General features: G+C 49.5%; 1 protein-coding gene across 3 annotated transcripts in view; it reads left to right on the top strand.

Moving 5' to 3' along the window:
* The window catches only part of PI4KA (phosphatidylinositol 4-kinase alpha), a 147,499-nt gene that overhangs the window by 110,812 nt on the left and 12,770 nt on the right, over window positions 1-23,917 (top strand). For all 3 annotated transcript variants that reach the window (XM_058281759.1, XM_071209918.1, XM_071209919.1), the window contains 18 exons: window positions 81-205; window positions 2,503-2,584; window positions 2,866-2,949; window positions 3,848-3,937; window positions 5,462-5,581; window positions 8,478-8,570; window positions 9,893-10,049; window positions 10,326-10,453; window positions 15,626-15,784; window positions 16,139-16,290; window positions 18,275-18,382; window positions 18,972-19,099; window positions 20,213-20,332; window positions 20,507-20,586; window positions 20,788-20,981; window positions 22,499-22,589; window positions 22,944-23,111; window positions 23,834-23,887. In XM_058281759.1, the coding sequence (XP_058137742.1) occupies window positions 81-205; window positions 2,503-2,584; window positions 2,866-2,949; window positions 3,848-3,937; window positions 5,462-5,581; window positions 8,478-8,570; window positions 9,893-10,049; window positions 10,326-10,453; window positions 15,626-15,784; window positions 16,139-16,290; window positions 18,275-18,382; window positions 18,972-19,099; window positions 20,213-20,332; window positions 20,507-20,586; window positions 20,788-20,981; window positions 22,499-22,589; window positions 22,944-23,111; window positions 23,834-23,887 (2,133 nt within the window). The remainder of the gene's footprint in view (window positions 1-80; window positions 206-2,502; window positions 2,585-2,865; window positions 2,950-3,847; window positions 3,938-5,461; window positions 5,582-8,477; window positions 8,571-9,892; window positions 10,050-10,325; window positions 10,454-15,625; window positions 15,785-16,138; window positions 16,291-18,274; window positions 18,383-18,971; window positions 19,100-20,212; window positions 20,333-20,506; window positions 20,587-20,787; window positions 20,982-22,498; window positions 22,590-22,943; window positions 23,112-23,833; window positions 23,888-23,917) is intronic.

Raw genomic sequence — 23,917 nt, 5'->3', positions numbered from 1 at the left:
CCTTGTCGTAGAGAACGTGTTTGTGCGCGCTGGTGGCTCGTGGTGGGCCTGCATTGTACCTGTCTCTTCTGAATGTCTAGGACAAGACCAAGGAGAATGAAGAGGAGCTAGAGCGGCACGCCCAGTTTTTACTGGTCAACTTCAACCACATTCATAAAAGGATCAGGAGGGTGGCAGACAAGTATCTCTCTGGTCTGGTGGATAAGTACGTTCACTTCCTTCTAGTGCTTTTTTTTCCCTTAAACATTTAATTTTGATATAATTTCAAACTTACAGGACAGTTGCAGAAGTAATACAAAACCCCTACATAGAAGTCTAGCATACACCCCTATATACCCACATCCACCAATTTTAATGTTTTTCCACATTTGCTATATCATTTTGTCGGTCCGTTTTCTAAATATTCTAGGTTGATTTCCTAAGAACAAGAATATTCGCTTATGTAACCACCTTAGATGCAGTTAGCAGGTTCAAGAACTTTAACACTGATGAAAAACTTTCAGTCTATATTCTATTTTTTTTTCATATGACCCAGTAATGTCCTTTTGAGCCTTTTCTCCTCCATTATTAGATCCAGTACTCCAGGATCATTTATTGCATTTAATTGTCATTGTCTCTTCAGTAGCTTTTTTTTTTTTATTGTGGAAACATATTTGACATAAACTCCCATCTCAGCCCCTCCCAAACATATGGTTCAGTGAAACTAATCACGTCACCGTTTTGCATTACTGTCACCCCCATCCATTACCAGAACTTTCCCATCTCTCCAAACAGAAACCTTATGCCCACTAGGTATTAACTCCCCATTCCCCCTTTCCTTCACCCTGGTAACCTGTGTTCTACTTTCTGTCTCTAGAATATGCATATTTCAGCTATTTCATATAAGTGGCATCATGCAATATCTATCTTTTTGGGTCTGACTTAATTCAATCAACATGATGTCTTCAAGTCTCATCCATTTAGTGGCATGTATCAGAACTTCATTCCATTTTAAAGCAGAGTAATATTCCACTGTATGGGGTTTTTTTTAAGGTTTATTTATTTACTTTATTTTTTTACTTATTCCCACCCCCATCCCCCCATGGTTCTCTCATCTGTCTGCTCATTGTTTACTTGCCTTCTCCAGGAGGTACCAGGATCCGAACCTGGGACCTCCCATATGGGAGGCGAGTGCCCAATGGCCTGAGCCACATCTGCTTCCCCACTGTATGGATATTATTTAATCCATTAATCTTCTGATGGACACTTGGGTTGCTTCCACTAATGCTTTTATATATATTTGTATGTATGTGTGTGTGTGTATATACACATTATATGTATGTACGTACGTATGTATAAATATCCATGTTATATATGTGTATAGAGCTATGATGTGTTTTAGTTAAATCATATACTTCTGTGATCTGAAATACAGGGGAAAATCCCCCTTAAATAATCAAAAGACCATGTAGCCTCCCACTCAATGTCACTGAGTTTGCTGTAGTCTGAATTTTGTTTCTGAAACCTCCATTCTGAACTGTCATAATTTTACTGGGCAGACAGTACTTTGGACCTTTTCTAAATTACATGTACTGCATCTTTCACTGGTCAAGGAATGTCATGTCCCTTCTGCCTTTGATTTCCACCCAGCCTGATAAGATGTGGCCCAGTGCCTCACCTGCCACAGAGCCTTTCTGATCCTGCTCTTGGAAGCTCATAGCCATGCTAAGAGTCACCTCCTACCCCAGTGCACAGCATAGTGGTCTCTAGTAGAATCAGTAACTTCAGGCATCCTTAGGGAGAAAAACCTGCACTGGCCCTTTTCCACCATGGACTCTCTTGCTGGGAGACATGTCCCTAAGCTGATGAGAACCCTGAAAGGTAGTCTGGGCCAGCCTCTCCAGTAGAGGGGCCAGAGGAACCAGCTGCCCCCGGGAACCTGCCAGCTCACCATATCTAGAGCCCTGGGGCCAGCCGCAAATGCCCCTGATCCAAGCTGAGGCAGGTGGGCAGCCATCCAGGGGCCGTGGTCCTTTGACAGGTGCAGGCAATACATGTGTAGCGTGTGCCTAGGACTGGGCTTCTTGTGCAGTGGGCCATTGGCTACCCATGCTGTCACTCAGGAGCAGGCAGCAGCTGCTTCTCTTTACCCTACGATGTCATTTTCTATGTGTGCCATGAAGTGGAAAACTGGGACCCATGGGAAGACAGTTCGAGAGTCACTTTGGAGAGTGGGGGAATACATCTGGCCGGTGTGTGACCGCGCCAACCAGCATCAGCACCAGAGCAGGCCACTTCAGGCCCTGACGAGTGGGACTGGCCAGTGCCGGGGAGGATCTCACTGGACACTGCCCACCCCACTCCCAAGGGCCTGGGGTGGTGGGTGCCCTGCAGTGGAGCCAGGCCCTATGCTGGGCAGCAGCCAAGGGGCTGTACTGTCTACAGGGAGGGTGGCAGAGGTGGGATAATGTGGGCTCCTTGGAGATTTGTCTCCTCGGCCCTAAATCGTGGCTTTCGATGCAGGTTTCCTCACTTGCTGTGGAGTGGGACAGTGCTGAAGACCATGCTGGACATCCTTCAGACCCTGTCGCTGTCGCTGAGTGCTGTGAGTGTTCCTGGAGACGTGAGGACAGCTCGCAGACCTGCGGCCCACCCTCGCATTGTCGCATACCTCTGGCCATGCATCTGAGCTTAATTTATGCTACAAGGGACTGAGGGGGGAGGGGGCCCAGATCCCTCCCCAGTGTTTCCCAGTAAATTGCAAATGGAAACAGGTGACAGCCAGAGTGAATATGGGGAAGACGTGGCAGGCACTCCTGACCAGTGTTGGCTGCCATTGCAGCACAGCAGAGGCAACTCGGAAAGCAAATTTGTTTGTGCTTTCAGGACATTCACAAGGATCAGCCGTACTATGACATCCCTGATGCACCCTATCGGATCACAGTTCCTGATACCTATGAAGCCCGAGAGGTAGGTCCAAGCCACTCCTGTGGCTGGTGGTCATTCCCTCTCCCCGCTCTTGAGCACATTAGTAAGTCAGGTCCCTGCCAGGCCCTCCACACACAGGCTTTCATTAGCCCCCATCTGCTTGAGGTGGGAGTGGTGTTACCCACACCAGGAACTGAGGAGCTGGCTGACGTCATGAGGACTCACAGGCCAGTCTGGGCCCAGACTCATTCCCACTTTTGTCTGGCTGCGAAGCCTGGCTCTCACCACTGGCTCATGCTGACTCCAACTGTTTTCTGGGTTTAGCTGCCAAAGAGATATTCAGCTACCAGACAGTTGAAAGCCCCTCAACTCTCCATTGAACAAGCATGATTTTGAGACAAACCTTGTGCTCTGATTTTTTTGTTGTTGTTACTGTTATATAGTAACATGACTTTGGCTTTTTTCTACACCATGGGAAAATAAATGAACAGAGTAAATAGCTCCAAATGAGGAGTTTGCTTTTTAGTCGTTACCCTGAGCATCTTCTCTCCCCACGTAACCTAATTCACAGGCCTCAGGCAGGACCGAAGTCTCAGCTCAGACTGGAGCTCCTGAGCCTGTCCCAGCTTTGGGACATCCCAGCCAAACCAGCAGTTGGCAGGGAGTTTTCCCACAAGAGACCCTTGTGATGATTTTTACCTTCCAGAACCTTCCTTCCCCTTCATTTGCTGACTTATGACATATGTTGCACATCAGCAGCATGATACGCTATTAGCGTAGGTTTTGCTGCAACCTGTGCAAGAATTACAGACTGGAATGTTTGCACGGTCCCTGCAGACCATGGGGTTAGGACACAGCAACAGAATATGTACCAAGCTGTCCTTGACTGCCCAGATAAACTGACCTTAGTCTGTTTAAAAGCACTCAAACCCTTTTCCAGAGCATCGTGAAGGACTTTGCTGCACGCTGTGGAATGATTCTCCAAGAAGCCATGAAGTGGGCACCAACAGTCACCAAGTCCCACTTGCAGGTATTTTCCTGAAGTCATCAGAGCAATCGATAAGCTTTTCACAGACCCAGAGAATTTCTAATGCAGACAACATTAATGTGAATCAGTAGAGAACGAAACTATCAGGTTAGTGTCTGGGACTAATAAAAGCCTCAGTGACTGGTTTGAACTAGAAGCACCTTAGGGTTAGGTAAGTGTGCAGCATGAGCAGGGCCAAGGACCCTGACAGCTTCCACCGGATAAGGCACTGTGTCCTGTGGTGGGACTTGGGGACTGCTAGCAAGATGGACACGGGCAGGCGTTGGTGGGGGTGGGAGACCTGTGAGCCACCAGCAGCAACCCCAAGGGCCAAGGTACCTACACCCAGTGGAAGCTGGCTAAGCAGGGGCAGAGTCACAGGTTTGTGTACAGTGAAGATGCTCACCAGGCTGCATACACATGTGCACATTGGAATCCTTTTCAACTAAAGCCATGTGTCTGGTCAGTACAGATGACCAGGGACAATCAGTAGGGACAGACCAGAAATGCCACAGTGTACATGAGGAAGGAGGCACCTTAAAACAGGGTCAGATTAGAAAAATGCCACTAGAAGAAATCTGAGTTCACAAGAGCAGGCATTTTGAGAAGAGCTTGTGAAGTTCACCACAGCAGCCATAGTTCAAAAATATTTCCAGCGATGAAATCCAGTAAACACAGAACAGCTAGCACCAAGAGCTTCAGAGGCTGTCAGGAAATGTGTTTCTCAAGAACTGATGGGTTGTGCCTGGGTTTCGCTGTAAAAGTTCCTCCTTGCACAGAGATGTTGAGGCAGCATGAATTGAGCTGTTGGGGCAATGGAACAAGATGGAAGAGAACAGAGGCAGACTTAGGGGCTGAGGTGGACACTGCTGGTCCTTGTGACTAAATTATACTCTGTGTCTGCCTAACACATACAATAGAATTCTTTCTGCTGTGGGCATTTATCAAACTTTGACGTTTGGGAAATGTCTAATTTCTTCTGGTGCCACCTTCTCAAGGCAGAGGACTTCGGTTTCCAGGCCTGCAGTGTAAAGAGGGGAGGCCCCTTTAATACATGAATGGTTTCTGTGGAGAAAAAGGTGGTCAGTATAGACAGCATCTTTGTTTACTCTGGCCTTTTCTCAGTCCTGGCTTAAGAAAGGAGAGGAAAATGAAAAGGCTTTACTGAGCTTGATATGTCCACCAGGCATCACCCCAGGCCCTCCCTGGCCTTGCCTGCACATCCGGTCAGTCTGAACGCCCACTACCAACCGCCATGCAGCTCTCAGGCTGGCAAATGGCAGATTTTAAGCAAAAATATGCTGACAAAGTGCTCGCATTTATTGAGCACTGACTGTGACAGCAGTTCTGTGTGGGCCTGATTCTCGTTTTACAGGTAAGGAACAATCAGAGAGGTGCTCTATCTTGCCCAGAGCCCCTCAGCTAGCTCACAAAGGGGGGTGAACGCAGAATTTGAACCCAGTGTTTTCTCTGTAAAGTCCTATTCCTTACTGTGAAAATAAAAAAGCACTTCTCCCCTTGTTTTAGGAATACCTGAACAAACATCAGAACTGGGTGTCGGGACTGTCCCAGCACACAGGGCTGGCAATGGCCACGGAGAGCATCCTTCACTTTGCTGGCTATAACAAGCAGAACACAACTCTTGGGGTATGTGTTTGCGAGCCTCCCGAGGAGCAGTGTCTTCTTGGACCACGAGAGCAGACGATATTGAGGGAGGAGTGCGTGTGGCTTTTCTTGGAAAGGTGCCCAGTGCTTACAAGCTGCAGGGGAAGGGGCAAATCAGAATCGGATGTCACCTTGGTTCAAAGAAAAGGTGGTCATTAATAGATATTTTCTTATTTTGCTTATAATTTGAATATGGATTTACAGACATTTAAGCTTGATTCATAATGAGATCAATTTAACATTTCTGAGTGTCCACATCACAAAGGAGAGAAGTTGATCTCTATTAGATAGGGGCAAAGTTATCTTATAATCACATTTATCTGAAACACTTATCTGGACTTCATTAATAGTTTTGTTTTCTGTGGGTGCTGAACTAAACCCAGAAGTGTTGAGTTTCATCTTGCTCCAATCTAGATTAATTTCGAGGGTTCATTAAATAGTTTTTTCCCTTCCTGCACTGAATTATAGCTGAGAATCAAACAGGGAGTTGACAGCTGGTGATCTGATTGGCTTTTTGTTGTATGGAGTCTCACAGCCTCAGTCGCCAGCATCAGGGACCCTGTTGGTTAGCTTGAACATTGGCCCTCCAGGGCTTTTGTGCTCCCTAACTCTCTTGCACGGTGTTGAGGGAAGGCCTCTAACCGGCTTCATCTTGTTGAATCCTCACATCCACCCAGAATATGCTTTTATTATCCTTGTTTCATGGGGACTGAGGTCACACAACCAGTGCGTGCCAGGGCTGGGGGGGACCTGGGCCAACGCGCTCTGACCCGCACCCTTAACCACGCACCACAGTGGCCTCCACGCACGGTCACCTACACGTCAGCCCCAGCTTCCACTGACACATACTCCTCCCAATCCTGTAGCTACTTCTGAATCTGCTTTGGTGAAGAGCCTTGTTTTCAGATGTCTAAATAAATGACATGTCCTGGCCTGCCCAGATCAACACCCACACTTACTGATACAAGTTCTCCACAAAAATCCCTGCTGAAAATCTGTACCGCAAGAGCAACTTTTTCTGTCAAATAAAAACCAAAAAGCAGGAAAAAAAGAAATTCCTTGCTGCCTTCCCCCAGTAGAGTGTTTCTGCCAGGATCCACTCTGAGCCTTCAATTTGGTGTAGAGGCCACCAGTTTGCTGCTGAGCTTGCAAGTGAGCAGGACCCCACTGAGGCCGTTCCCTGCAGCATAGGTGTGTTGGCAACTCCCTAGGTCCTATTCAGGGACCACACATTGCGCTTTCTCAGCCCAGCCCTTGCTGAGCATAGTGATGACATAGCACAATGCGAGCATTGTGGGGGTGCAGAGTGGGCTCCCCAGAAGTCCTGGCACCCAGCCAGTCCTATAGATGTGATGGTAGAGGCCCTTCCACCAAGTTCTTTCCCCAAGAACCTAAAAATGGGAGAAGTGACCTTCTCTCAAGCAGTCAGTCTCATGGTGTTCAGATAACTATTTTTCCAACTAAACTGATAATCCAAATATCAATATGACCTGGAGCCAATTCTCCCCTCTGCAGGTCTGTCTCACTGTCCTTACTGTCCCCACTCAGCTTGTCCCACAAGTCCCCGTGCAAAAACCTTCCCAGAAGTCTCTTCACGCCCACACTCACTCACTCCCCAGTCCTGGGAATCCTCCTAAGAGCCACGACACTCTCTTATCTCTTCAACTCACACCCTCTGCCAGCAGGTCCCCAACAGCACTCCATCCATCCTTTCTCCAGGGGATTGTATTCTTGTGTCATCATATTACAGAAGGGGAACGAGGTCAGACAGCTGGAGAATGGAGGAGCCAGGATTTGGATTCAATCTGGCTCCAGAGCCCATGCCCTGTGCACTGGTGTGCTGCTCACCATTGCTTCCATTCCTTCTCATCCTTCCCCATTTTCCAGATGAGGCAGGGAGGCTTGGGGAGGCTTATTCATTTGCCCAGGAGTGAAATTTTCACTGGGGTCGAGAGTATAAACAGGATAGCAAAGTGAAGCTATAGCACAAGCTACCTTCCAGAAGAGTTTTTCATACAAAAATTATAAGTTGTTTCCTCCATGGGTGATATCAGACTAGAGCAAGTTCTAAAGTGTTTCATTTTATTAACTTGCCAGGATTGAAGAATTTTTGGGTTATAGAATTCATCTTTAATTAAACTTTGGCCCCAAACTGATCCAAATGTTTTGCCTTCTTTCCCCCTAATAAAATTTGAGACACTGAAATAAGGATTGCTTTAAAAAAAAAGTTTTATTTTTATTGTGGAAACATATATACAACACAATATTTCCTATTTTAACCACTTTCAAGCATACAATTTAATGGTGTTATTTACATTCACAATGTTGTGCTGCTGTCATACCACCCAAAACTTTTCTATCACCCCAAATGGAAACTCTGTACCCATTATGCCCCCTTTCCTCACCCTTACCCCAGCCCCTGCTACCCTGTAATCTATTTTCTGTCTCTATGGAACTGCATATTCTAGTTATTTCATGTAAGTGAGATCATACATTATTTGTCCTTTTGTATCTGGTCAATTTCACTCAACATGATGTTTTCGAGGTTTATCCATATTGTAGCATGTATCAAAACTTCACTCCATTTTACAGCTGAATAATATTCCATTGTACGTGTATATCACATTTTGTTAATCTGTTCATCTGTTGATGGACACTTGGGTTGCTACCATCTTTTGGCAGTTGTGAGTAATGCTGCGTGAATATTGGTGTACAAATATCTTAGTCCCTGCTTTCAGTTCTTTTGAGTACATACCTAGAAGTGGAATTGCCAGGTCTGAAGAGTTTTAATAACCCCAGATATAAACTTGACTTAATTAGGTTTAGAAAACTAGTATGTTGCAATAATCTGAAGGTACTTATCAATACTTGTCTGTAGGCAACTCAGCTAACCGAGCGCCCAGCCTGTGTGAAGAAAGATTACTCCAACTTCATGGCATCCCTGAATTTGCGCAACCGCTATGCAGGAGAGGTACTTTTCCTTCCCCAGGGCCAGAATCCACTGTGTGTTCTGGAGTTCTGGTGCCAGTTGGCTCCTTTCTAAATGGAACATGAAGGAGGGTCTGCATGAATGTAGGAGAAATGATAAAATGTACTCCTTTTAGGCGGGCCTGAAGGCAAGGAGCCTCAGACCATGCCCCTGGAACATTTATTAGAGCTACTCACCACTCTCACTGGAGGTGATTTCCCATAAACATGCTGGGACTACACTGAAGCATTCTATTTTCTGGCAGGTGTTTTCTTTGTTTTAACCTTGTAACAAACATTTGTTGCATGCCATGCCTTATCCTGGACCCTAGGTGAGGCATAAGAACCATTATTCCATTTTGCAGTTAAACAAACTGAGGCTCCCGAGATGTAGTCACTTGCCATAGTCCCTCAGGCAGAGCTGGGTTGGGAGCCACATCTTAGAGTCCCTGTGAGGGTTTCCATCCACCACACTACAGCGTGTTCTGTTCGGACCTTGGTTTCCTCATCCACAAAATGCAGAAGCAAGAGGCTAGTCTGCACTGACTCCAAAAGCCCATTAGAGGCCAGCTCTGGGTGGGCCTAGTTTCCAACATTTCCAAGAGCTGCTCTTCCACAGGTGGGACCTGTGTTCCACTCAGCAGCCACCAATCAGTATGTTGCCAGTCACTGAGACCTGCTCTTAGAGACTGTTCAGCCTGGTTTGAGATACGTTGGTTGGTGGTGGGAATCCAGTCTTCAAGGTACAGAATTGGTTTCTGGAAGGAGTCCAGACTTTTATGGTCATTCTTGTAAATGGGAAAACAAAACAAACAAAAAAGGTGTGATTTTGAAAATAGTAAGGCTCAGAAAGCAAATTTGGCTCAGGCGGTTGAGTGTCAGCATCCTACATGGCGGCTACGTACCAGCTTCCCACATACAAAGTCTGGGTTCAATCCCCAGACCTGGTACCTAAATTTTTTTTTTAAAAGTAGACTTAAAAATAAAAACAATTAAAAAAAAGTAGACTGATATTCTTGTTTGGAGGTAGCTTTGTTTGTCTGGCTCATGTCCATACAGTCCTGTTGTATGCCAGGCCCTGGCCTCAATGCTGGACTACAAGGATGGCAAGAGCAGGTCCCTGCCCTTACGGAATGTGTAAAGTAGTGGGAAGGCCAGGCTGCAGTTCTAAAAAAGCAGTTCCCAAAGTGCCGTGAGCTGTAACTGTGTCATGGGAATGAGTCCGTCACTCTCAGCAGTCATAAGCTCTAGCTGGATATGGTGAATGAAGCACCTGCCTGTCCTATCATGCATGTGCCACGGGGCTGACAGGTGTGCTTCTTGCAGGTGTATGGGATGATTCGCTTCTCAGGCGCAACAGGCCAGATGTCCGACCTGAACAAAATGATGGTCCAGGAGCTGACTACGGCGTTAGAACTTGGCAAGCCTCAGCACTACACACAGGCCATGTTCAAGCTGACCGCAATGCTCATCAGCTGCAAGGGTAACGAACGGAAGCCCCTGGGAGTTGTGAATTCATTCTAGATGATGCCGGAGTACTGTCTCCATTGTCATTAGCAAGCTGGGGACTGGCTGAAAACTCAGTGGGGATCCCTCAGGAGAAAGCTCTGTCATCTGTCATCTCTCCTGGGTGGAAAGTTGCCTATTGTTACTTGAATCGTTGGTGCGGCTGGTGCTGACTTGCTTGTCGATCCAGGAGAGTTGTGCCTGGGTTCAGCTAGCACTTGGAGGCCTCTAAATAGCCTATGTCTGGTTACAGATTGCGAACCCCAACTCCTCCACCATCTGTGTTGGGGGCCTCTCCGGATGTTCAATGAGCATGGAATGGAGACCGCCCTGGCCTGCTGGGAGTGGCTGCTGGCCGGCAAGAATGGCGTGGAAGTTCCGGTAGGACCCCCCCCAGGCCAACTCCTGAGGCGGGGGTGGGGGGGATGGGAAGAGCCCTCCCTGGGCTCTGCTGCTGAGACCTGGAGACTCTGGGCAAGCCCTGTGCCCACTCCAGCCTCAGCCTTCTTAGGTATCAAATTATGTCCTCGAGGCTTAACTAGGCTGTTAGGAAGACTAGCAAGAGTGTGTGCTAAAAGTGCCCCTGTGGTGTCTAGGAGCGTAGGGGCCACTGTTGCCCTCCTGAGACGGGAAGGCCTTCTCACTGGAACACCTGTCCACAAGGATATGTTTCTCAGCCTGCTCACTGTAGGGCAGCTGCCTTTCCTTGTGTCCATATTTCTGAAGTTGCTGCTGGATGGGACGTACTGGGAAAGTTATACTCACCTTTCAGCCTATTGGATGAACACCTAAGAATGATCTGATTTTTCAAAGATCCTGCTAAGTTTCATGATGATAGGAGATTTGATGGGTTTTTCTGTGTTTCTTAGGATCATTTGAGATAAGTGGACAAAAGGAATGTTTCGTTTTGTCTTGTTCCCAAGAGAGAATTAGAATGTTCCAGTCAATAGCAGTGGCCTTAATGCCTGACTTTTGCCTACTATTTTTTTTTTTTTTTTTTTTGAGGTACCAGGGTCAGAGATTGAACCCAGGACCTTGTATGTGGGAAGCTGGTGCTCAACCACTAAGCCACATCTGCTTTTGGCTTTCCTAAGTTGGTTTTTTTTCATTTGTTTTCAGGAAGTACCAGGAACCAAACCCAGGACCTCCCATGTGGGAAGTAGGCACTCAACCACTTGAGCCACATCTGCTCCCTTTGCTTTCTGTTAATAACTGTGCGAGTTGTGCCCACTGTTTGAACCACTCAGAGTTCTCAGGACAAGTTTGGCTGAGTTGGTTCTGAGGGAAATTATCTAGTCAGGGAGGAGCTCCCTCCTTGCCTCTCAGCAAAGGAGGCCGACCAGGATCCCGGGCCCAGCCCTGGGTTCCTGACCCTTTCTCATGGAGCCGCACTGCAGCCTGCAGGGGCTCTGACACAGGAGCAATACTGGAGTCTCTTTGCAGGGAGAGGGGGTGTTACCTCCTTCTAAGGGAGATGCACCAAAGGCTCATTGAAGGTAGCAGCCCCCACCCAGTCCTCTCTCCCCCTTCCTTATTAGACCCTTTGACCCTTGGGTAAACTACTTAGCCTCTTTTTGCCTTGATTTCCTTTTCTGGGTAATGAGAATAGCAGCAAGGGCACCAGCTTCATTGAGTTGTTGTGCAGATTAAATGACTTAACTCACCTCCAGGACCAGCCACAGTGCCCAGCCCCTAGGATCTTCCTGTCGTCCACTGTTTGCACAGCAGTCAGTGTTGTCAGCAGGAGGGGCCATGAACCCCAGCAGTCAGCAGGCCTCCATCACTGAAAGGGGTTTCACTGGGCTCAGGATGTCTGCTGCATTGATGGGTAAAGGAGCCGAGGTATAGAAGGCAGGTGACTAGCTCAGCTAGTGGGAGAGGGGCAGGAGCCAAGCCTGAGGTGGCTGAGCCCAAGGGCCACCTTCTCCTACTCTGGCTGCTGTGAAAAAAATGGGACAGCTTTGTCTTCTAGAAGGATCCCAAGAAGGATTCTGCACATCCCCACCCATCATCAGGCCTAGGCATTTGGACTGGTAGACTGGTGGACTGCGATGTGGCTGCACCCACACCTGGTCCACAGCCTGCAGCGGTGTTTCCCATCCTGGCTGTCTGGGAGTCATGTCCCTGCTAACTCGGACTGTGGTGTGCCCTCATTAAGCTAGTTCTGACAGGCGACCCCAAGGGCCACCTGTCACAGCTGCAGCAGCCCTGATCCTGCTGCACATGCAGACAGCTCCCTCCCCTTTGAAGGGCTGAGGAAGGAGCTCAGCAGGGGCTCCTCGATGCTCTAGGCCACAGTGAGACCCTGGAGTAAAAACTGCTGCCCCCTTCACACCTCCCTTCTGTGGACAGGAGGTGGAGGATGCTCTCAGCTCAGATAAGCCCCCTAGCCTCTGCAAGCCTTTGCTTTCTCTTCTGCAGAATGGGGCATGCTAGCAATAGCCTCTCCCTTGCAGAATTGCTGAGAAGATCAAATGGGGAAAAAAGCCTGGTAAATTCTAAAGTACTGTGATGGTAAACTCTAGAGTTTTCTGAAGGTGTTGCCAACCATCACGTCCTCTGGCATTCCCCTGCCCCAGCTCCGCCATCCCAGTGCCTGTTTCTGCTGAAACTCCTCCTCCAGTGATGCTGTGGTCTTCCTGAAGGCCATTGGCCTTCTCAGCAGGCCCCACCCAGCACACCCCCTCTGGGCCTTCTCCGAGTACCAGGCATGGGAGTGGCCTAGTGCCTCTACCATCCTGCAGCTCTGGGTAGGGCAGGGGTGTCTTCTGGGAGTGGCTCAGACACCGTTGGGTAGCTACTGTGGCAGCACTTGGCTTTCCTGGGAATTAAATGCACCATATGGGCTGTCCACAGTCTTTTACTATTATGAATAAAGCTGCAATTCATGTTCTTATAGCAGGTCTTTTTCTTCTTGTTGCTCATATGTCCTTATTTATTAATTTTTGTTTTTTAATACAGATATTTATAGTAAGGATTTCCGGAATAAAGGGCTTGTGCATATCACATTTTCATAGGTACTACCAGGTTGCTTTGCTAAAATATTAAAGCATTTTACACTTCTACTAGTATTGTTTGTTGTTTGTGCTCATCTTCTTTTTAGGAGGCACCAGGAACTAAACCCAGGATCTCCTGTTTGGTAGGCAGGCACCCAACTTCCTGAGCCACATCCACTTCCCAATAACAGATCTTTCTTTTTTTTTTTTTAAGATTTGTTTATTTATCATCCTTCCCCCCACCACTCCCCTGTTGTCTGCGCTCCATGTCCATTCGCTGTGTGTTCTGTGTCTGCTTGTATTCTCATTAGGCAGCCCAGGAACCAATCCTGGGACCTTCCAGAGTGGGAGAGATGCGATCATTCTCTTGAGCCACCTCAGCTCCCTGATCTGTTGCATCTCTCATTCTCTCTTCTCTGTCTCTTTTTGATGTGTTTTATTGCTGCACCAGCTCTCCAACTGGGCCAGCATTCCTGCACAGGGCAGCACTCCTGCACGGGGCAGTACTCTGCACAGGCCAGCACTCTGCATGGGCCAGCTCATCATACAGGCCAGCGCCCCTTCACCAGGAGGCCCTGGGCATCAGACCCTGGACCTCCTATATGGTAGACAGGAGCCCAATTGCTTGAGCCACATCCACTTCCCTCTCTGGTTTTCTATACACAATGTCTAGTATAAAATAAAAAATTTTTAAATATGGAAGAAGCAAGAGAATAGAAATCACATTAAAGGGAGGGAAAAAACAACAGAAACAGACCCATTGATGACTCAGATACTAGAACAGACCAGACAAGGATTTCCAAATAACTATTAAAAATAGGTTCAGGGAAGTGGACTTGGCCCAGTGGTTAGGGCGTCCATCTACCACATGGGAGGTCCGTGGTTCAAACCCAGGGCCTCCTTGACCCGTGTGGAGCTGGCTCATGCGCAGTGCTGGTGCGCGCAAGGAGTGCCATGCCACACAGGGGTGTCCCCCGCATAGGGGAGCCCCATGCGCAAGGAGTGTGCCCCGTAAGGAGAGCCACCCAGCACGATAGAAAGTTCAGCCTGCCCAGGAATGGTGCCGCACACACGGAGAGCTGACACAGCAAGATGACGCAACAAAAAGAAACACAGATTCCCGTGCCACTGACAACAACAGAAGCGGACAAAGAACACACAGCAAATGGACACAGAGAACAGACAACTGGGGTGGGGAGGGGGAAAGAGAGAGAAATAAAAATTTTAAAAAATAAAAAATAGGTTCAGAGACTAAAGAAAGGATGGAAAGAATGGGTGCGGATATGGGGAATCTGAGCAGAGAAAGGAAAACTATAAAAAAGAACCAAATAAAAAATAAGATCCAAGTAGAAATTCTACATTTGAGAATTATCTGAAAACAAAAATATTTAAGATGTTTTAGATAAATGAATAAATAGATAGAAAAGATATGGCAAATGTAGCAAAATGTTAAGATAGGTGGATCTGGGTACCTGGTGGGGTATGTTGGAGGTTTAAAAAACCTCTTTAAGATTCTTAATGAATCCCAACAAGAAAAATACACAGTATTGATATCTTAATGTTGTCTTCCAACCCATGAACACAGGATGTCTTTCCATTTATTTAGATCTCATTTAGATTCTTTCGGAAGTCTTTTGTAGTTTTCAGGGTACAAATTCTTCACCTCCTTGGAATCTACTGAGCTACACCTGCTCCCCACCCACCCAACTGATTTTTTTTTTTTTTTAACAGTTAACCTTTTTGTTTTTATTTTCTTTTCTCAAACAGGAGGTACTGTCATTCTCAAGGCAGGAACACCTGAAGGCTACACCCAGGACTATTCTGTTGAATTTCTAAATGAGAAGAAAGTCTTTTTTTTTTTTTTCTTTCTGTTAACAAATAATGTGCACCAGGATTAGGTGTGAGTGGATGTATTTCTAACCTGTACAGGCAGAGATGAATGTGTGGCTTCAGCAGACTTAGATTTATCAGGGAGAGCTTGGCAATGATGGCAGGGGGAGGGAGGGATGGAGGGAGCTGCAGATGGGGCACAGTTCAGCACAGGTAGAGCAATGAGGGTGCCACCCAGCTGATTTTTGCATGTTGATCTTGTAACTGTGCAAGCTTACTGAATTTATGAGTTCTTGTGGATTCTTAGGATTTTCTTTATATAGGATTGTGTTCTCTGTAAATAGGGATTTTTTTTACTTCCTCCTTTTCAATTTGGATGCCTTTTATTTCTTTTTCTTATGTGATAACTCTGGCCAGCACTTCTGTTGCAATGTTGAATAGTGTAGTATAAGCGGAATTTTTCCTTGTTTCTGTCCTCACGGGGAAGGCTTTCCATCTTTGACCTTGGAGGATGACGTTTGCTGTGGGTTTTTCATGAATTCCCTTTATCATGCTGAGAAAGTTCCCTTCTATTCCTTGTTTTTCTGAGTGCTTTTATCATGATGTTGGATTTTGTCACACACCTTTTATTCAATGAGCATGTATTCCTTGTATAATTTAAAAAAAAAAAAAAACACCAACTCTTCTGTGCTTCCTGGAGGAGCTCATGGGCACTTTGCACTTTCAGTTCATGCGGGAGATGGCAGGGGCCTGGCAGATGACAGTAGAGCAGAAGTTCGGCCTGTTTTCTGCGGAGACAAAGGAAGCAGACCCTCTGGCTGCGTCTGAAGCCAGTCAGCCCAAGCCCTGCCCCCCTGAAGTGACCCCGCACTACATCTGGATCGACGTACGTACCTAGCCTGCTGCTCCCCACAGGGCTGTGTGCTTACTCACTGTACCCTAATGCTGGGGGCAGGGGCCCCATGAGCAGAGGGCCCCTAGTTTTAAGACCACCTTACTTAAGGAGAGTGGATGGAGGGGACAACTGTTCCAGGACAGCCCTTGCCTGCCTCTCCCCACTTCCCTGTGGACCCCTGCCCACCTCTCCTGCTTCCATGGAACCCTACCCATCCTTCCTGTCCCTGTTCTGCCAGCCCAGGGCCACTCCTCAGATGATGACTGCACTGTGGGGTGCATGGCCCTGGCCCTGATGCTGGGCTGGCCAAGGCCCTCACGGCTGTGTGTCTTTATCCTCACTCAGTTCCTGGTGCAGAGGTTTGAGATCGCCAAGTACTGCAGCTCGGACCAGGTGGAGATCTTCTCCAGCCTGCTGCAGCGCTCCATGTCCCTCAACATCGGCGGGGCCAAAGGGAGCATGAACCGTCATGTGGCAGCCATCGGGCCACGCTTCAAGTGAGGAGCTCTCCTGGGCAGGGGGCGAGGGGTCCTAGGGATGCACATATGTCTCAGGCACTTGTGGAGAGTGGGGGAAGTGATGGTGTGCAGTTGCTAGGCTGATGGGGGAGAACTTCATCAGAAATAGACTCCTCACTGCACTGAGGCGGGGACTGTTGTCCCAAGTGACATGTTCCAGAATGGTTAAACCATACACCTCCCTGTTCCCCGCCTCCCCAGCATTGCCCCTCCTGCTCCTGGGACTCCTAGTGTGATGGCTCCTAGAACCTGACCTCTGCCCTCCACCATCCCCACTCACCCTCTGGAGACCCTGCTCCCCTGCCCATTCCCACATCCCCGCTCTTTGGCTTCAGGCAGCAGCTCCGTCCACGTGGATGGCTCCTTGAACATCTCTGCATGGATTTCTAACATGGGGTCCTTTGTTCTCCAGAAACGAATAAGCAGAGCTCCCTGCAGGGTACCTGGGTGTGCCAACCTGGACCACATGCCCTCCCTGGCCTGGGTGTGCTTACAAAGGGGATATGGCCAGGAAGGTGCTGGGCCATGGGCCTGGCAGGACGGAAAAGCTGAGGGGCTGCTGAAGGGGTCAGAGGACACCCCCTGCCATAGTAAGTGTAGCCTGCAGTGGGCCATGCAGCAGGTAGTCCAAGTACTGGCTCATGAGGAGCCTGAGGGTACTGTCTCAGGAGGGCCAGTGGCACAGCCGCCCCACATGGCCACAAGGAGTGGCAGGTTGAGCCAGGGAGGGTCTCAGCACAGCCTCTGGTCCCTGGTGGTCAGATGCCGGGAGGGCAAAGGGGCCCAGCTAGGACATGGCACTCCCTGCTTGCTCCCCTAAATCTCTTCCCTTCCCCCCCCCCCCGCCGCCTGCTCCCCTCAGCCTGCCCCCTCGCCCCCACCTGCTCCCCTTAGCCTGCCTCCCTACCTGCTCACCTACTCCCCTCAGTCTACCCTCCAATGGTGCCTTCCTCTGGGCCCAGGCCCTCTGTAGTGCCTCAGTGGAGGGCCCCTCAAAACTACCATCTACTGCCTGCTCTGCCCCTCCCCACAGCCGTCTGGGCCCTCCTGGGCAGCAGTCCTCAATCCAGCTACAGGAAAGAGCACAAGTTTTTTTTTATTTCCAACCTGTTCCTGACCTGTTAAAATACAGTGGAGATGAGTCACCAGAGAATGGCCCACCCTATATTGTCAGAGCACTGCAGGTGGCTGTAGTCAGAAACCATCTCGCACTCTTCCCTCTGGGAAAGGCCCATTGGAACCTGACGCCTGCTCTGTGGACTGTACAGTGGCCTGTTAGCATAGCTGGTTCTCCCTATCACCCACCCATGGGATTACTTATCTCCTCACCTCTCTGAGCAATAAGCTCCCTGTGGACAGGACCATCCTCCACAGTGATCTCTCTCACCACCTGCCCAGGGCCTGACCTGGCAGGAACCAGGCCCTAGGGAATTTTTTACTTGAATTAAATGTTGCACGTTCACAGTTCCTAGCGGCAACTGTCCTGAGGGAGTACTCTGCAGATGGGTTATTAGACTGGTTTCTGCCTGAGGCAGAGTAACATCCAACAAAAATAAAGGCTCTAAGGGAAGCAGACATGGCTCAAGCAGTTGAGCACCTGCTTCCCACACAGGAGGTCTGGGGTTTGGTTCCCAGTGCCTCAAAAAAAAGGCAAAGAAACAAAAAAAAACAATTCAGGGAACCCAGTGTGGCTCAGTGGTTAAGTGCCGGCTTCCCACATAAGAGGTCCCAGGTTCAATCCCCAGCCCCTGGTACTTAAAAAAAAAAAAATGAAGGCTTTAAAAAAGTCTTTCCTGAGATAGGAGCTGTAGCCCCTTGCCTGATGCCTCAGTCTTGGCCCACTAGACCCACTCCCTGAGCTTAGAGCCACGGGGTTTGTCATGGGGGTCAAGTCCTGTGGCCAGGCTCCGGGGCTGCAGCAGCGAGCTCCAGCCCTGACGTGGCCACATGGGCTCTCCCCTAGGCTGCTGACGCTGGGGCTGTCACTCCTGCACGCTGACGTGGTCCCAAACGCCACTATCCGCAACGTCCTTCGGGAGAAGATCTACTCCACAGCCTTCGACTACTTCAGGTACTGCCTCCCAGGCACGTGGGTGCAGCATCCAGAAACCCCCACCCCTGCCCAGCTCCACAGTTGCCCTGATCCCCCAGGAAGAGACTCCCAGGAGGATATGGCCAGCTTCCAAGACATCCTTGTTCAGCAGCCTGATGTATATCCTCGGCCCAATGCTGTTTTCATGCGTGTACTTAGAGCTAATCCCCCAATGCCATTTATGCAAATTTTCCCTTCGTTCAATTGGTTTAAGAGATTAAGTGCACCCACTTAACCTTCCCGTCAACACGAATGACTAGTGCGTAACAAATTGAGACCGTGCACTGCCGGGGCTCTGCATACTGTGTACGGAAGGCTGCAATAGTCACCACCCGCCACAAGCATTCCGGTCAGACAGACGCAGAGGCCTTCTGGGGATAGTGATGTTGGTAATGAGAGGGCTGGAAATAACCACCGTTCCCGTCTGAACTAATGAAGGCATTCTTGCTGGGGATCAGCTCTGGGTTAACCTTTCGTTGTTAAGAGACCACCCACATCCCCTTTCCCCTCTTGATAATATATCTGACATTGAGCTCCCAATTCCTTTTCCTCTTGTGATTGTTTTAAGCTGTCCCCCAAAGTTCCCTACTCAAGGAGAAAAGAGACTACGAGAAGATATAAGCATAATGATCAAATTCTGGACTGCCATGTTCTCAGATAAGAAATACCTCACTGCCAGCCAGCTTGTCCCCCCAGGTAAGTACCTCTGGCTAGGGAGGGGGGCAGAGGCATGTGGCAGGCAGCCCTGAGTTGCTGGTCAGAGGAGCAGGTGGGGCCCAGCAAGCCCTGACCTTGGCCACGTCTCATTGTCCCTGGAGGCCCAGAGCCTGCCTGGATCTGCCTTTCTGGAGCCCAGGGATCTGGTCCTGTCAATTGAGCCTGAACTGAGAACTATGAGTTCAGGAGGCCTCTGGCAGACTCCTTTCCTTGGACTACATAGACTTCCTGCACAGACTTCTCACAGAGCCCACCCAGTCTAAGATGCCAGGTCCCGTTCCAGGGACCTGTGTGCAAGTGTGTATATGTTCCAGGCCATTGCAGTCTAGTAGGAGAAGCAAGCAATGCACAGGTGGTTTTGACAGAAGGGGACCGTAGGAGTGCCTATCAAGGACAGGAGAGAATCAGGAGAGGACAGCTGATGCACGTCCCAGAGGATAAATAGGAAGTGGCCATTATAGACAGGGGCTGAGAGTATTGTAGGCAGAGAGGAGGCAGGGACACTGAGGTGTGAGCAGGCGTGGCCTGTGGCAGACCTCCCAAAGGAAACCACAGTCTTGTTTCCTAAGCTCATCACTACTTACAAAGCACAGCTTGTAAAGCCAACAGCCTGACCACCAGGAACAAGTAGGAAAGCTGAGAAAGCAGACACAGCGATCTTATAAGCCAGCCACTTAGAGCTGGGCAGATGGCCCTGCTGGGCCCACAGGCCCTTGTGGCAGCCTGTGCTGAAGAAGGATTGTGATCCAGTAGCAACCCTCATCTATCAAGAGAAGACTGTTATGTTGTTTTCCATTTTAAAGGCAAGAAGGAATAGAATACATTTTATAAAGCTTTCCATCTAAATGATTAAAACAAAGAATTTCTCAGACTCCTGGAAACTGGTTGTCCCCAAAGGTTTATTCCACAGAGTTGTCAGCAGCTGTGTCTGGGCCTTGCCAGCCCAACCCTGCAGGCTCACTGCCAGCCCCCCGAGGGCTCCCAGAGCTCTGGGAAGTTCCTGTCCACCCTTCCGCTGGCCCAAGTCCATTTGACTCCTGTTAGGCTCCTTGAGCTGCCTCAGTCTGGCATCAACAGCGTTTCTGCCCACAGATAACCAGGACACACGGAGCAATTTGGATATAACTGTCGGCTCTCGACAACAAGCCACACAAGGCTGGATCAACACCTACCCTCTATCCAGTGGCATGTCCACCATCTCCAAAAAGTCAGGTTGGTCGGAGCATCACTCACGTAATGCGCCAGTCACACCATGTCCCAGTCCTGACGGCCCAAGGGCGTGCTCAGCCTGGGATAGGGCACAGGACTGGCTCCTCTGGAATCCAGAAGCCTGGGTGGGCAGGCAGCCTCTGAGGAGTGCTTGTCTTCTTTCTCTCTCCCACCAAGGGATGTCAAAGAAAACCAACCGTGGCTCCCAGCTGCACAAGTATTACATGAAGCGCAGGACGCTGCTGCTGTCTCTTCTGGTAAGCCCCACGGCATGGCTGCCCACCACCTGCCACGTAGCACCCAGGGCCACTGCCCACAAAGTGCTCGGGACCTCCTCCCCCACGGCACCCAAGACCACTGCTCACACGGCACCTGGGACCACCTCCCCTATGACACCCCAGGGATCCACTCCTGGGCCTGCAAAGCCACATGGGGTGTGTTTTGTCTGCTTCTACTAGGCCACCGAGATTGAGCGTCTGATCACGTGGTACAACCCCCTGTCTGCCCCAGAGCTGGAGCTGGACCAGGCAGGGGAGAACAGCGTAGCCAACTGGAGGTCCAAGTACATCAGCCTGAGTGAGAAGCAGTGGAAAGACAACGTGAACCTTGCCTGGAGCATCTCTCCTTATCTGGCCGTGCAGCTGCCAGCCAGGTAGACCCCAGGATCACACCTGCCCAACCAGGGCCTTGTCCCAGGTTCAGTGAGAAGCATCTTTGTTCATTTGCTCATGAGGAGGGGTGTGAACAGGGAGGTGAGGGGGGGGCAGAGTATGAGAGGTATAAGGAGGGTAAGCAGGGGGGTGGGGGGATGGGTGGAGATGTGAGCGTGGGGTGAGTGGGGCTCAGTCACTAACCAGGGGGGTTGGTGTGCGCTTAGCAACAGTCCTCTAGCCCAGCACCCTCACCCAGCAGTCTCTATGCAGTCATTATGTGGTGACCTCGTGATTTTGTGAAAGTCCCAATGGGACACTGGAGCACCCAGAGACCCGAGGAAATAACAACAAATTCAGAGCAATGATCTCATTCACGGGGAGGAAAAGCACATGGAGGCCATCACATCCAGGCTCAGGGAGGCTTAGCCCAGACATCACCTTTCAGAAGCTCAGGAGCAGTGCCACGGCTGGCAACTGAGTCTCCGTGAACTCCCCACAGTAGCCCTTACAGGGACAGACCCTAAGACTTGGTAGCAGAGGTACTTTCAGAAGGTGCAGCAGAGGCTCCTGGGTGGATGTTCCACCAGGGGGCTCCCAACCCATGTGAATGCTTCTGGACTGCCATTTCCTTCAGCCAAGCCCAGACTTGCCTGCTTACAGCCTCTTTCATCAGGTCCAAGTCTGTTCTTTAGAGCAGGACTGTGGACTAGTTTCCCTGCATCCATTAAAAATAATAATATATATATATATATATATATATATATCGGGAAACGGACTTTGGCCCAGTGGTTAGGGCGTCCGTCTACCATATGGGAGGTCCGCGGTTCAAACCCCGGGCCTCCTTGACCCGTGTGGAGCTGGCCATGTGCAGCGCTGATGCGTGCAAGGAGTGCCGTGCCACGCAAGGGTGTCCCCCGCGTGGGGGAGCCCCACGCGCAAGGAGTGCGCCCATGAGGAAAGCCGCCCAGCGTGAAAAGAAAGAGCAGCCTGCCCAGGAATGGCGCCACCCACACTTCCCGTGCCGCTGATGACAACAGAAGCGGACAAAGAAACAAGACGCAGCAAATAGACATCAAGAACAGACAACCAGGGGAGGGGGGGAAATTAAATAAATAAATAAAATCTTAAAATAATAATAATAATAATAATAATAATATATGTTTACTGCAAGTCTACCTGGCATTAGCTTGAGCTGTTCACACCTGGACTGCCTCCCATTGGGTCAAGTGTCTTCAAGAATGGGTTGCTGTGGAGAGATGGTCCTGGAAAAGAATTTTTAAAAGGTGGGCATATTCCAAAGGCAAGGACTATTTTAACCAGCCTTTGAAATGTGAATGTAGGATGAGTCCCGTTTGAGGTGCCCATCATGATGCTGCTTATTTTTAAACTCACTCTCAGACTCATTCAATCCAGTTATAGCACAGAACACCCAGGTAGCGTGGAGCTTGGTCTGAATTCCTCCAGTTCAGTGTTTCCTGGGATGGTAGTGAACCTGTCCACCCACCCTGTGACGTAGGTTCAAGAACACCGAAGCCATCGGGAATGAAGTGACCCGTCTGGTTCGGCTGGACCCGGGAGCTGTGAGCGACATCCCTGAAGCGATCAAGGTAGCATAGCCCCTGTGCCAGGTCCCGAGCTCAGCCTTCGCAAAGCGTGCAGCAGAGGCCTGGGAGCTGGAAACAGGACAAACAGGGCCGGGGCATCTCAGCGGCAACACCAACTTTGCCTTTCTCCTCATTTCCTGTGTTTTCCACTCCTGATATATGAAGCATTTACTATGTTTACAATAGGGGGGAAGTACTTAATTGCAATTGTGGCATTTTATGTAATGCATCAGCAACATTTTTCCATGTTGTGAGCACCCCTTGTTCACTTGACTTCCCCCTACCCCTCCCCAAACAATGGAGGACATGGGCCACCACTCCTGGCCGGAAGTGAGCATCCCTCTGCTTCCCTCCCAGTTCTTGGTCACCTGGCACACCATCGACGCCGATGCGCCTGAGCTCAGCCATGTGCTCTGCTGGGCACCCGCCGACCCACCCACAGGGCTCTCCTACTTCTCCAGCATGTACCCACCACACCCGCTCACGGCCCAGTACGGAGTGAAGGTCTTGAGGTCTTTCCCTCCGGTGAGTCCAGGGCCCTGCGAGTCCACCTTGGTGCAGGGGGTGCCGGGGCAGCATTCACATGGAGCAATTACAGGCAGGGTCCTGTCATAAGCCAAGGAGGTCAGAAAACACCTGGGCACCTGCTTTCGTGCCCCATTCTTACCCTGCAGTTGTACAAAGTAGATTTCACGCTCGTGCAGGTGTGCTTAATGGGAATATTTGTTTTTCATCTTTAATTACATATTTGAGTTTTTAAAAATTTGCTTGAGTTGGGTTCCAGGTGTAGCAGGCATGCACACACTGCCAGCCTTGGGTTAGCCATGAGTCCAGCTCGCCATGGCCATGTTCCTGTGCTTTCTGGAATCCCTGACCACATGTGCTCACAGTGTGTCCTGTTCTAGATTCTGACTTGTGGCAGCCTCAGACCCTCAGGCTCTCCCATCATCCACAGCCCTTTCCCCGAGGAATGCTTGTTTATTTCCTTGAGCTTTTGTCCACCAACCATGCGTTTCAAGTCATTGGTCATTTTCATTGCCATCCTCTAGGCTTTCTCCAGTCCTTAGTCTCTCTGTGGCCTCCAGCAAGGAGAGCATGGGGCTAAGTGAAAGGAGGATGGTTAACGTCCTCAGGCAGCATGGCATATTCATGTTTGTTGATTGGTTCTGAATATTTCTAGAGATAAGGAATTGTCCTCCCTCTTCAGAAAGACCACCGTCAATTCTCCTTCCTTTGTTTCTTTGCAGGATGCCATCCTTTTCTACATTCCACAGATTGTGCAGGCACTCAGGTATGACAAGGTAAGGTTGGGCCGACACTTGCTGTCCTTC

This window comes from Dasypus novemcinctus, chromosome 19 (genome assembly GCF_030445035.2).
Source record: "Dasypus novemcinctus isolate mDasNov1 chromosome 19, mDasNov1.1.hap2, whole genome shotgun sequence".
Taxonomy (NCBI): domain Eukaryota; kingdom Metazoa; phylum Chordata; class Mammalia; order Cingulata; family Dasypodidae; genus Dasypus; species Dasypus novemcinctus.
This window is presented reverse-complemented; position numbering and strand designations above follow the sequence as displayed.